General features: G+C 48.9%; 1 protein-coding gene across 11 annotated transcripts in view; it reads left to right on the top strand.

Moving 5' to 3' along the window:
- Positions 1 to 13,637, top strand: part of Mast4 (microtubule associated serine/threonine kinase family member 4) — a 591,291-nt gene extending 577,654 nt beyond the window's left edge. For 10 of the 11 annotated variants that reach the window (XM_037209461.1, XM_028884811.2, XM_028884812.2 and 7 more), the window contains 3 exons: positions 4,299 to 4,435; positions 6,816 to 6,997; positions 7,268 to 13,637. In XM_037209461.1, coding sequence (XP_037065356.1) covers positions 4,299 to 4,435; positions 6,816 to 6,997; positions 7,268 to 11,199 — 4,251 coding nt within the window. In that variant the 3' untranslated portion in view covers positions 11,200 to 13,637. The remainder of the gene's footprint in view (positions 1 to 4,298; positions 4,436 to 6,815; positions 6,998 to 7,267) is intronic. The other variant, XM_028884813.1, reaches the window with a different exon arrangement.
- Positions 13,638 to 13,873: the final 236 nt, after the last annotated feature.

Raw genomic sequence — 13,873 nt, forward strand, 5'->3', positions numbered from 1 at the left:
GAGCCATGGGGTGGGGGGAACATCTGGGTACAGTGGCACTTGTGATCTCACCACTGGGGAAGCAGAGACAGAAAGAGCTCTGGTTTTGGGGGCCAGCCAGGTTAGCCTTGTTAGTGAATTTCCAGATCTTGTATCAAAAAACAAGGTAGACAGTAGCTGAGAAAAGCCATCCAAGGTGTTTTCTGACCTTACATGTTACACACACACACACACACACACACACACACACACACACACACACACACACGCGCGATCCTGCGCAGCATTAGCACACATACAACATACATAGCTAATGAAGCACGAGTACCTGGCCCCCAACCAGGCTCTGCTGTTTTAGACACACTCATGTCATCCTTGTTTATTCTCTGAGGTAGATGCCATAAAAAGAAGTGTCCCCGTTTTCCAGACACAAAAACCAAAGTAGAGAGACATGAACAAGGCAGCCACGCCCATCTGCTCGGAGGACGGGTTCTATCCAGGCAGTGTGATTCAGGGGCTGTGCTTTCAGCGTCTACCACACACGGCTCCAACACATGCATCTAATTACCAGTCCCTCACAGCCTAATGCTCACAGCGGGAAGCAGTGGCAACACCAGCCTTGAATCAAAGCAGGAAACATAAGGAACAGACTGTAAACATGGCAGAAGCTCAGGAGAAAGAAAGATGGCTCTCTACCGGCATGCACGGGAAGAGCACGTGAGAACTGGGAGGTCAATCTGTGCAGGCCTTGAAAGACGGTCAGAGATTTAGTGCATGGACAAGTAGATTAAGGATAGTCCAGACTCCATGAGTAGACGTGCAGATGTGAAGTGGGTGGGTGGGTGGATCTCAAGTCTTCAGGACACAGCCTAGTGGGTTGAAGCCTTGGTTCATAGGGATGAGGTGTGCGAGCAGGCTGGACCTAGGATGGAAGAGGAGAGTCAGGGCCCCAGACACAAAGGATGCTGCAGGAAGATCCTGCCCCCCCAGCTGAGCTTTACCAAGAACCTCAGACAGAAACAATGGTCCTCAGTGAATTACCCTAAGGCCAATGAGTAAACTGACAAAGCCCGACGGAGACCTTGATAGCCTGACTTCAGCTACTGTACTCAGTTCAGCCAACTTCAAATCACTTCCCTCCCACTGGGCACTATGTGCAAAAAGAGTTTCAGGCAAAAGTGAATTAACTGGGCATGTAGCAGTTTGCTTGCTTGCTTTCTGTTGTTGTTGTTACTGGTTTTTCAAAGCTTTCACTGTCTCTAAGAGGTTCCTCATTCATCAGGTTGCAGTAACTCCTGCAGCTCTTGCTGTAGCTAGGTGGATCCACCAGGTGGCAGGCTTCACAAATAGCACCCAATTTTTTTTTCCCATTTACCATTTCTCCTGATGTTTTTAATATTTGCATGGTATATCTTGTGTATTTCTTATGAGAGGGGCCGTCTGTGCTGTATGCACATCAGTCAAATGGATTGCTTTTTGAAAAGTCATATGTGGGAACAAAAAGTAGGTTTAGTCTTGTCAAAGAGGTATTTATTCAGACCCTTGCAATGTGCTGAGTCAGCAAGCCGTGCATATCTCTCTCTATTTTCTATTCATAAACATTCATATTCATCTTATACAATTTCATCATGCTTCTGTCTCCATTTCTCAGTGATCTAGTACTCTGAGCATGCCCCGCATGTCATGTGACTGTTTTGCCGACCACCACTAGGAAGAACACAAGCCATGCTCTGTGCCAGACACTGGAGAGGTGGAGAGGACCAGGCACCTGCTGCCCTCATGGAGCAGGGTGGGAAGGAGGAGCACTTGGGAATGAGGGACAGAGTAGCCAGGCTTTGACTGTTCCACTTACCATGATGACGCTGAGAACAAGAATCTCGGGGTCCTTGGAACTGTTGTCATTATCTACTATCCCAGGGTGACAGTCCTTTCTCACCTGGTGAGTGGTGACCCAACCCTTGGGTATAAAAATAGAGATAAGCGGAAATGGCTTAAAACCTAAATTGTGTTTTTAAAACACCAGATGGCATTGTTAGACTCTTACAAAGATATGAAAGTCCCAGCCCCCTGGAGGTTGAAGAGAAAGGACCGCCACAAGTTTGAGGCCTACTTGGGCTACACTTTGAGTTCTTGGCCAGCCTGGACTACAGTGTGAGACTCCACTTTAAAAAAAAAAAAAAAAAAAAAAAAAAAAAGGCAATACTGAAATGCACTTGAATACAGGCCCAGTGGCTCATGGGTAAGACAGCCCTAGTGACCCTAACACCTAACACCAGTGAAAGATGCTTCCCAGCTGCTTTGCTTCCCTTTCATCCATCATGAAAGTCTGATGTCATCATAGGTTCATTCAGTAAACCTCCTTCCAAAAATCTCCAATAGTAAATTTTCCATTTCAAAAACTAGAAGGCCAATCTCTGCCATTAAAGTAAATGTAAACTTTGAAAAGTTTTGCATTTGCATGTAAGACACATAACATCTTTCTGTGGGAATTCAAACTCCATCTGCCTAAAATATTTTCTGCAAATCTATTATTAGGTGTGAGATTATATTTCTAAAATGATATGTAAAGAACTATGAAGGCAATAATAAAATGCCATCTTTTCAATACTAGACTGAAGCATGAACAAAGCGGTCTTGTAAGGCAATGGTTCTCAACCTGTGGGTTGCAACCCCCAGGGTCACCTGGCCCTTTCACAGGGTCACATATCAGATATTTACATTATGATTCATAACAGTAGCAAAATTACAGTTATGAAGTAATAATTTTATGGCTGGGGGTCACCATGATATGAGGGACTGTATTAAAAGGTCAAAACATTAGGAAGGTTGAGAACCACTGCCCTAAGGAAATATAAATAACTAATGGACCATCAACTCATAGAACTAAAAACCAGGAAAGACTAACAGTGGGGAGATACCAGCAGGCAACCGATACCAAGCATGTCCTTGGAGAATATTTAACGATGAGAGGTTTTCAGACATGTGAACTGGAAAAGAGAAAGCTACAAATCTAACATGAAAATAGTTTATAAGATGTGCATAGATTTATTATGCCCAAAGATAGACTAGGATGGGCTAAGAATGACAGCTTTGTAGTTTAATGACAGAGTGCTTATTCTGCATGCACCGAGGCCCTAGGTCTGATTCCCGCCCTTCCTCCTCAAAAACAATTAAAACCCAGCATGAAATAGATTGAAATATTACCAATGGTAGCTCAGTGGAGATTTCAGTGTTTTCTTTTAATTTTCGCTTTATCGTTTTCTTCCTATAATAGCACAGGATATTTCCCAATCAGGGGGAAAGATGGTAGATTCTCGGTGAAGCAGAGATTTGCTTTCCCAGTCTCCTATTCCCACAGCACTTGTCGTCTTCCTGTGCTTTGGTATGGCTTAGAGCTTAGCATTCAGCATCTTCCTGGCAAGGACCTGTAGAAAAGCCCTTGTTCTTAGATTACTTCTCCCTTCAAGTTTATCACAGCCACCTCTGACTTTGAAATAATGTGGTTGTCCTCTGGCTATGGTGACATTCAAGGAGAGACTGTAGGAGCCAGAGCCTCTGCCCACCAGACCTATGCCTAGCTTTAGACTCTGTGCTCACCTTCATCCCTCCCTAGCAAGCCCCATCCCAAGATGAAGAGAAAGGACACAGAGACCCGCCAGGAATCATGTCGCTGCGCCTGCCCTGGTTAAAGAGAGCCTTCCCCATGGCCTGGCACATACTTCCCCGCTCTGCAAGCTGCCAGGCTTTATGACAATAAGAAAAGGAACCTTCGAACATCATTACAAATAAAAGTCTCATTCAGTTTTGTCGCCCTATGATTTCTAGGTCAAAGAAAAACATGAAATAGAGAAAGGAGGAAAATATATCAAGCAAGACCAGACAGCTACTGGGCACATTGCTATTTAATACATATGGATGAAGATAGCTGTTATTTATAGAGCCCTTTCCATGTGTCACACTCGGTGGTAAAGGCTTTGCAAACTCTCACTGACTCCTCTGCTGAGCTCCAGGAGGTGGCGGGTTCTGCTGGTAGCTAGTACAGTGTAGGGCAAGCAGCCGGCTAATATTTGGAGCTTGGATTTGACTTGGATATGTGGACTATGTGGACTCCCACCACAGCCCACTCACTAAAGAGACTTGTCACTTTGCCTTCCACCCCATTTGGGTTGTCAGGACTTTGCTGACTGTGACATTACTTGACAGTGGAAGGCCCTGTTACATGACGCACTTGTCTTGTTACTTGTCTTTGAATCTTTTAGTTCTGATCTTGCTTCTTCACAGTACTTCTTTTTAATACCGCCTCATCTCTTTATTTCTAGAGTGGGAATAAGGTGTCAATCACCACCACCCCGTTTGAAAACACGTCCATCAAAACAGGACCAGCCAGAAGGAACAGTTACAAGAGCCGGATGGTGAGAAGGAGCAAGAAGTCAAAGAAGAAGGAAAGTCTAGAAAGGTAAGTTGGGTCAGCCTTCTTGAAAGGTTCATAGCCACCTGTGCTGGATAAACCGTATTCCTTACCAAGTATGTATGAGAAAGGCGCAGTTCTCTATGAGAAATGTTGGACCACAGTTCACAGTAGACATTGAAGTTTAATGCATTCCATGTATAGCAGAGAGAATTCCTGGCTCTCACTGTAAAAAGTTTGATGTTTTCTTTAGCATGTGTGGACACCATGAAAAGTCCTTTCCTGCTTGTACTAGTCAGGGGTCTCTAGACTCTAGGCTAATAGAACTTACAGAATGAACCTAGAAAGGGGATTTATGCCAGGCGGTGGTGGCGCACGCCTTTAATCCCAGCACTCGGGAGGCAGAGACAGGCGGATCTCTGTGAGTTCGAGGCCAGCCTGGTCTCCAAAGCGAGTTCCAGGAAAGGCGCAAAGCTACACAGAGAAACCCTGTCTCGAAAAAACCAAAAAAAAAAAAAAAAGGGGGGGGTAATTTATTAGAATGTCTTGCAGACTGCAGTCCAGCTAATCCAACAATGGGTGGCTGTGATTGGAAGTCTAAGAATCCAGTGTTTCCTCAGTCCACAAGGCTGGAAATTTGCTCAGCTGGTCTTCAGTATATGCTGGAATCCAGAAGAACTAGGCTCTAATGTCAGTGAAGGAAAGGACGTGCTAGCAAGGCGAGGACAAGCAGGCAAAGAGCAAAAGCTTCCTTCTTCCGTGTCCTTCTGTAGGCTTCCAGCAGGTGGTGTGGCCCAGATTAAAGGCCTGTGTTCCTAACCCAAAGATCCAGATTAGAAATGGATTCAAATTAAGAAAGAAAGAAAAAGAAAGAAAGGAAGAAAGGAAGGAAGGAAGAAAGGAAGGAAGGAAGGAATCACAAGTTTGCCCTCCATTTTGGGGTTTAAGTTCCAAATGTGGTCAAGTTGACAATCAAGAATAACCATCACACTGGTTTTAAAAATATATATTTATTGCTTTGTGTGTGTGTCTGTACATAGGCACACACATAGCACCATGCATCAGAGGACAACTTTTGGGGAGTCAGTCTTCTCCTCCCACCATAGGCTCGAGGGATCAGCCACAGCTGGTCATGTTGTGTGGCGAGCATCGTTACCTGCTGAACCATCTCATCAGCTCGGCTGTCTTTTTATTCCCTTTGTTTTGTCATTGATTGTTTGCTTAAGCCTTTAGATGTCATTTCAGGATAGTTGGATTTGATACACTTGACCAGAAGGCAGTTTTGTACACGGAATCTGCAGTTAAAATGTCCTTTATGTGATTAAGGAGGCTTTTTTTTTTTTCTTGTCTGTTTTTTAACATCCTATATCACAAAATAACTGCATCTTTAAACCTTTCAAATAAGTCTGGGAGTAACAGAGCTTTGTCTAGCTGAAATCTAATGAAGTGACGCACAGTGGCGGATAGGCAAGTGTGGGAAGTTCTACACACAGACTAAAGCATGGCGTGAACCTGTGCACTGGGAAAGATTGTTTCTTTCCTGTCTGGGTATGGCTCCTTTGAGCTGCCGTAGCCGTGATCCTTTGTTCACTTGAACCTGAGAGTCTCATCACGCCGAGACCTGTGGATAGAAATGTAAAAGCAGTGATCTAATAAAAGTGCTTTATTAATGCCAGGAAAAAGTTACATGTATAGAAGCCATTTAAGTAATCAAATTTCAGACAGGTCCTAGGATCACTCTAGGTTTTTTGACTTTGCATTTCCATTTTCTTCAGGTTACATAGGAAAAAATGTTTTAATGCTTAGCATTGTAACAACTACCAGGGCTGTCCTAGGCCTCTTTGGAAAAAGAACCATGTACAGTTACTGCACTGATAAGCCATGAGCATTCATACATTTTCCTTATAATGAACTCTCTTAACACTGAATGCACATTAGTATCTGTTGCCCACTGATACGACAGCCTCGGCTTCTCCTTGCTCCATGCTTCCCATGTAAAAACAGAGCATATATTGTATTGGGCATATTTACAAGTCCTCAGTGGAACAAAACCAGCAAATAGTCCTTCACAAATGAAAAACGCTGCTCAAAACCTCCTACCTTAAAGTAAGTCTACATCCAAGACAATAGTCATTGGAAGAAAAGAGCTCATCTTAATTGAGTCGTGCCAGTATAAGGCATGAGCGTACTCAGAGTGAAGGATTTTAATACTTTATAAATGTCTTACTTTACTATTCCTTGCTGTTTGGAATTAAGAGATCCTTCCTGCATACTGTCAGTCTCCTAAGCCACGAGGAAGTTGTCAGTACAGAAGTGGCATTTTGTAGGTCGGCTGTCACTGTGTGGCTGTGGTGGGACTGAAGACGTGGCTGCCACGAGGGTTGTTGTTGAACATACATTCTGATCATATGCTCCCGTCTCCACTCAGGAGGAGATCTCTCTTCAAGAAGTTAGCCAAGCAGCCTTCTCCTTTACTCCACACCAGCCGTAGTTTCTCCTGCTTGAACCGATCCCTGTCCTCTGGAGAGAGCCTCCCGGGTTCCCCTACTCACAGCTTGTCCCCACGATCTCCAACACCCAGCTATCGCTCAACCCCTGATTTCCCATCAGGTGAGTAGATCTAGCCTAGACAGCCTTAGAGAGTGGAACGAAGGGGTATGTCCTGGAAGGCATAAGCCAGGCAAGGATGATGAAAACAGGCTGAATCTGGCATGTGACAGACAGCACTCAGGACACAATTGGGGACCTTTCTGACTATTAGAATAAAGTGGGTTGTGGGGAAGCATGTGTGAGATGCCTTCCCTGAACTTCTGAGACAGAAGTGTAGGAAGAAAAAGAAAAACATCTAGTTTCTCACAGTCCCATGTTTTCTACCCACAGGTACAAATTCTTCCCAGAGCAGCTCACCAAGTTCAAGCGCCCCCAATTCTCCAGCAGGTTCGGGGCACATCCGGCCCAGCACCCTCCACGGCCTGGCCCCCAAACTCAGTGGCCAGCGATACCGCTCTGGGAGGCGGAAGTCGGCTGGCAGCATCCCACTGTCCCCTCTGGCCAGGACACCCTCTCCAACTCCCCAGCCTACCTCCCCTCAGCGTTCACCATCCCCGCTGTTGGGGCACTCACTGGGCAACACCAAGATCACCCAGGCCTTTCCTGGCAAGATGCACTCTCCCCCCACCATCGTCAGACACATCGTGAGGCCCAAGAGTGCGGAGCCTCCCCGCTCCCCGCTGCTGAAGCGGGTCCAGTCTGAGGAAAAGCTGTCGCCTTCCTATGGCAGCGACAAGAAACACCTGTGTTCCCGCAAGCACAGCCTGGAGGTGACGCAGGAGGAGGTACAGAGGGAGCAGTGTCAGAGGGAGGCGACATTGCAGAGCCTGGAGGAGAACGTGTGTGACGCGCCTTCCCTCAGTCGGGCCCGGCCCGTGGAACAAGGCTGTCTGAAACGCCCCGTGTCCCGGAAGCTTGGCAGGCAGGAGTCTGTGGACGACCTGGACCGGGACAAGCTGAAGGCCAAGGTCCTAGTGAAGAAACCAGAGGAGAAACATGAATCCCACCAGAAACCTCACGGCCTTGGTGGTGATTCAGAAAACTATGCTCTCTTCAGACTGGAGGAGAGAGAGAAGAAAGTATACCCCAAGGGGTTGGAGAGGTCAGGTCATTTTGAGAGCACAACATCAGAGCCTCCTTCGGGGGGCAGCCTGCTGAAGGACACACTTCACAAGCAGGCCAGCGTGCGGGCCATTGAAGGGGTGACCTCGGACGGGGCGGCGTGCAGTCTGGCACCTGGGGAGCACAGCCAGTCGTCTCTAAGTGACTTTAAACGGGCCTCGGCTTCTGGCGCCCTCCAGGATGGTATGTATCACATCCCTGACAGGCCCACTCCTGGAAAGGGTGAATACACAGAGAAGGCCTCCCAGGCCAAAGAGCTTCTTCGAAGTGAGAAAGCAGAGAGCAAGCTGGCTAATATCGATTACCTCCGAAAGAAAATGTCCCTGGACGACAAAGATGACAGTCACTGTGCCATCCTGAAACCCAAGATGACATCGGGCGCCCATGAGTGCTTGCCAGGGAACCCTATTCGGCCCATGGCTGGGCAGCAGGAGACCATGCCAGCCTCTGAGAGCCGGGCATTCATCAACAGTACCCACACATCTCAGATGAGTGCCGTTTCCTTTGTCCCCCTCAAAGCCTTAGCTGGCCGGGTAGAGAATGGAGGGGAGAAAGCAGGGTTCGCTGCTCCCGAGTCCCCCGTGAGGAAGAGCCCCTCTGAGTATAAGCTGGAGGGCAGGTCAGTGTCATGCCTGAAGCCAATTGAGGGCACGCTGGACATTGCTCTCCTGTCTGGGCCTCATGCCTCCAAATCAGAGTTGCCTTCCCCGGAGGCTGCCCAGAGCCCCAGCCCGGGTGTCAACACGGGGTCCTCCTCGGGGCTACCCACCCTCCCCAGTAGCAGTGGGAAAAAGAGCGACCCCGCCAGCCTGCGAGAGCCTTCCTCCACCAGCCTGAAGGTGAGTAAATCTTACCTGCTGGAGCCTCGGCTCCTGCCTCCAAGCCGGGGTCTCCAGGACCCCCTCGCAGCTCCTGGGCCAGAACCAAAGTCAAAGCAGGACAGGAAGGTTATTCATCCTGCTGCCAGGAACACAGCAGCTGTCACAGAGAGCCACCTCCAGCAGAAAGAGGGCAGTCCCACCAAACACCAAGACCGCTCTGGTGACACCAAGGTCCTCCCTGCCCCTGGGCAGACCCTACCCAGTGTTGACCCGGCAAAGCTGGGTATACGTGCCCAGCTCCCACCGGAAGGGATCTCCTCAAAGGAGAAGCCGCATCTGAAGGAACCATCTGAAAAGGTGAGGAGTGAGTGCTCTGCCATGAGGGATGATGTATGCAGAGACCCGCGTGTGAAGCTGTGTCCTGCAGAGACTGGGAAAGCCAGTGACAGTTCCAGAAGCCTCCCTTCTGGGGGAAAGACCCACCCTGATTTCTACATGCAGACCCAGACTACGGAGAAAACATGGGCATGTGCAAAAACCCACTACAGAGATGGCCAAGACGAGGTAAAGCCCCTGGCTAGGGAGGACTCCTTGCGCTCAGCCGGGCTTCTGTATGAAAAGGAGGTAGGCAGGGCAAGAAAAGGCACAGAATCCAAACCTGAAGTTCCGGCTGCCAGGCACCCTCCTCAGCCACCAGGAACTGAGGGCGAGAAGAGCAAGAGCGAGAAGCTCTCCACCACCCCCTCTTTGCAGAAACAGGCGCCCAGAGAGCCCGACAGGAAGGAACAGGCCCTGCAAAGGCCTGGAGGCAACGGCCCTCAGCAACCCCTGACCACCAAAGAGCTGGCCATCCCAGCAGCTTGGCAGCACCACAGTTCTCCAAGCCACACTTTGACCAAGGAGCTGGGGACCAACCCTGCCGCTGCCACTGCCGCTGCAGAACTGAACACCAGCCTCCAGGACACTCCCCGATCTGCTACTGCCGCCACCACTGCCACCACCACCGCCAGTGCCGGGCACAGTGACTGCCATAGTCCGAAGTCCCGACCTGGCCCTGACCCCAGCCCTTCAAAGTCTAAGCACCCAGACAGGTCCCTCTCCTCACAGAAGCTGAGTGCCGCCGGGTCTGCAAAAGGCAAAGAGACTGTCGCTCCAGCCCTCGGTGGCGGCGGCTCCAGCAGAGAGGGGAAGGGGGGCAGCAAGGGTCCCTTGGACATGTTCCCTGCCATCCTGGCCACCCAGGGCAAAGCGATCGACGTGTTCGGGCAGGGAGAAGGTAGGGTCACCATCACACTCCACACGGAAGAGAGTCCTCTAGACGCTAAACTGAAAGCCGCCCATGGAGGCGGTCCCCAAGAGACGCAGGAGAAGCATCCACCCAGACAAGGACATCCCGGGTCCTGTGACGCAGCAGACCAGAAACTTCTCACGGCCGGCGAAAAACAAAGCCTGTCTCCAAAGCATCCCAAACCACCCACTGTGAAAGACTGCCCCACTCTGTGTAGACAGACAGACAAAAGCCCAAGTCAGCAAGCTTCCGTGGGGGACAGGAAGTCAGATGGGAAGAAATGCACAGAAGCACTTTACGCTCCAGCCCCAGAGGGCTGCAAGCCGGAGGCCAGCCCTTCCCTCCACCACGGTGAGACCCGACTCAAAGGCCCAGAGAGGCCAGCCGTGGGCATGGGGAAGGGCTTCTCAGAGTCCAAGGGGAAAGGGCCAGGTCCTCAGAAGCCACTGGCTGAAACAGGCAAGCCCAGCGGCATGAAACGGTCACCCTCTGCCACTGCACAGAGTTCTCTCCGCTCAGCCGGCCCCCCAGAAAAGTCTCTGAGCTATTCAGCCAGCTTTCCTGAGGCCCAGCCTGCAGTACGAGAGGTCACCGCAGCCACCAGCGGCCCCTCACCGGCCAAGGCAATCGCAGGGACCTCAGAATCCCCAGCCCCCAGCAGCAGGGACCACAGGAAGTCCCAGTCTGGGGGAGATGGCCGAAGCCAAATGACAAAGAGTGACTCTCTGCCCTCCTTCCGCCTCTCCAACTCTGCCCTGGAGTCACACCCCCCAGATCCACAGGTGCCCAACACAGCCGGCCACAGGGACAGGGCGCTGTCAGTGACTGCTGCCACGGGAGAACCCAGAGGGCGAGAGCTTACCCAGCCTCCCCCAGCCAGGAAACAGAACGTGGGCAGGGAGGTGACCAGAGCGCCCCCGGCCCAAAGCACGGACCGTTCCCTCCCTCTCTCCTCGGAGAAGGACTTCGTGGTGCGGCAGAGGAGGGGCAAGGAGAGCTTGCGTGGCAGTCCTCACAAGAAGGCCTCCTAACCTGCAGCCTTGGTGACAGACAGGGCTGTGAGACCCCGCCTGAGCATTCGTGTAACTGGGTCTTTGCCGCCTCACAAACCAGCACCGTATGGGAATGTCCTCCCAGCAGAGCTCGGAGGCTCACTGAGGAGGGGGAGGAGGAGGAGGAGGAGAGATGGAAAAAGGGAACTTTCTTCCAGATGCCTTCCCAGTTGTAACCGGTAAAACTGTTGCCAGATAGTGTTTGTACAAAACCTGCCTCTCCAGCAGTGTGTTGTTGGGGAGGAAGTCTCTCTGTACATACCTAGCAATGCGTTTGGTTCGGGATGTAGAGTGTGGACCTCGCTGCTGACCACCGCGTTGACCGAAGCTTTTCTAAATGAAGACACTTGTTTTACCACCTAACCATAACGTAGTAATGAAGCCAAGTGGTCAGAGCTGGGTATGTGTGAAAATAGAAACCCACCCATGATTGCGTATGTACACATCCACCCACGTGTTTTGGTCTGTGGTCTGAGACTAGTTTCAAGGCTCCATTTGTATAGTTAAGGATGAAAGAAAGCCCTAGAGACAGTAGATGGTGAGTTTTTGTGTGTGTATCTAACCAGGATCTCTGATCTCATACTGAGTCTGGCTACCTGTCTTTCTGAGCTGCTGCATTTGGACCCCTTTACTAGGAGTGGCCAGGTCAGGTGGAGCCAGGCATCTGTTTGACAGTCCTTGTAGGGGACATTTTGACCCTCGGGTCCAAGTGGCCAAAAGGGCAATTGTCCCCGTCTCTGGGTTATGTGTCTGCTCTTCACCTGAGGGCACACAGGGACTAAAACACACTGCAGGTCAGCCCTTTCTTCCCCTCCTTCCCAAGCTCCCACCCTCGGGCCTTTATGCTGTGAGTCCAGGAAGCACATGTTATGGTAGGCGCTGTACCAGCCCTGCCGGTGAGGAAACAGGAAAACCACTGGTTACACACACATCTGCCAGTACTTAGATGGAGTGATATGCATTAGGCATCGGAAGAGGTTTTAAGTTTGCTTTTGTTAAGGAAAAATGGGGGGTGGATTTTGGCATCATAGCATATATATTAAAGAATAATCAGGACATCAGATACATTTTAATACATAGCTGGGGCCTTATGTTGTAGATGAAGCTTGCTGTTTTTAGCAAGTTCCTGGGTTTCACATTCATTTCTGATGCATCGAGTAGCTCCATACATTTCATAACACGATCTCTTTATTTGTATGCAAAAAATTACTGTATTAATAAAGAGCAGCATTTTGTAACAAAGAGACTGGAGCTATTTGGTGCTTGAATGTGACCATCCTTTTTACTTTTGCTAAGCCTTATTTAAATTTTGTATACCATGAAATATGTAGAGTCTGTCAGATCATTTTAGTGCTGAGGGTTTTTCTGATTTGTTTCCGTTGTCGCGGTTTTTTGATGGCTTGTTTTGGACTGTAAGGTGCCACTTGCTGAAGTACGGACTAAGGCACAACGCAGATACGTTTTTATAAGATGCTTGGGATCCATAGCAAGACTTTGTTCTGTAAGAGGAAGAATAAAATTACAAATGAATAATGAATCTAGCACCAGACCCCTTGGGGGTGTGTCTTGGCATTTTCCACCAGAAGCTTGTTTACGTGAGCACACTCTGTGGATGGTAAATCACCTAGTCAGGCTGTAAGCACTCCAGAAACAAAGGCATCATTGCATCACTGACTGCGTGGTCGCCTGTTGTTGCAAAGCCCGTTGGTGAAAGGAAAAAGAAGTGTCTTTTTCACACCTGTCTCCCCACCCCCATACAGTTCTAGCCGCCCCCCCCCTTACCATCACTACATTTGTGAAACTGTAGAACCAACAAATATTTTTTACAAGAACTCAAATGGGTCTCAAAAAAAAAAAAAAAAAAAAAAGGTCTCAAAGCTTATAATGCATATCTGGTTGGTAGATCTAATAGCCCAATCCTTCTCCACTCAGACATCAGGACAGGTCTGTCCGGGAGGTAGTTCATGGTTTACAGCCTTTGCTTTTTAACTGTCCGGTTTTCTTTAAAGCACAACCAGCTGCTTTGTTTACAAAGGATATTTTTATGTATATTTTGTATAGCGTATTATCATTTCGCCAGATGTGTTTTTGCATTTTGGATGAGTACGGAGGATGTAAGGTTGCTCACATGTGACACCCACCGGTCTGCTGTTGTGAATCTCCCCACCCAGCTGGTAGACTTCCTCCTGTGTTCTACCCGGTCAGTCTCTGTGTGGTTGTAAAATGTGCCCCTCGGTAGGACCCCGAGCTGTAGATTTGCCAGCTTCGATTTGTTAGGATCTGTGCAATAATGTGTTTGCAGTCTCATTTTCTCCAAGACATCCCCCCCCATGAATGTCATCACTGTTGTATATTGAACAAATATTTATACTTATGCAGTTGCATAACATTGAATAAAAATTTAGCATGAAAGACGACTGATATGTTTTCGATGTTCTTTTTCCATGTACTTATACATGCCACCTTCCAGCATATTACAGATGATCACTCAGGTTCTTCATGAATGCTTTCTGGTGAGTGGGATGGTTTGCCTGTTGTTGTCTGTTTGCTCTACACAAATAGTTTGTCCTTGAAGGGAAATCCAGCTTATTCCAGTTTTGTTCTGCCCCCAACCCTCTGTTTATGGACTATACCAGCGTATACACCCCAGCTC

Source organism: Peromyscus leucopus, chromosome 11 (genome assembly GCF_004664715.2).
Source record: "Peromyscus leucopus breed LL Stock chromosome 11, UCI_PerLeu_2.1, whole genome shotgun sequence".
NCBI classification, from domain to species: Eukaryota; Metazoa; Chordata; class Mammalia; order Rodentia; family Cricetidae; genus Peromyscus; species Peromyscus leucopus.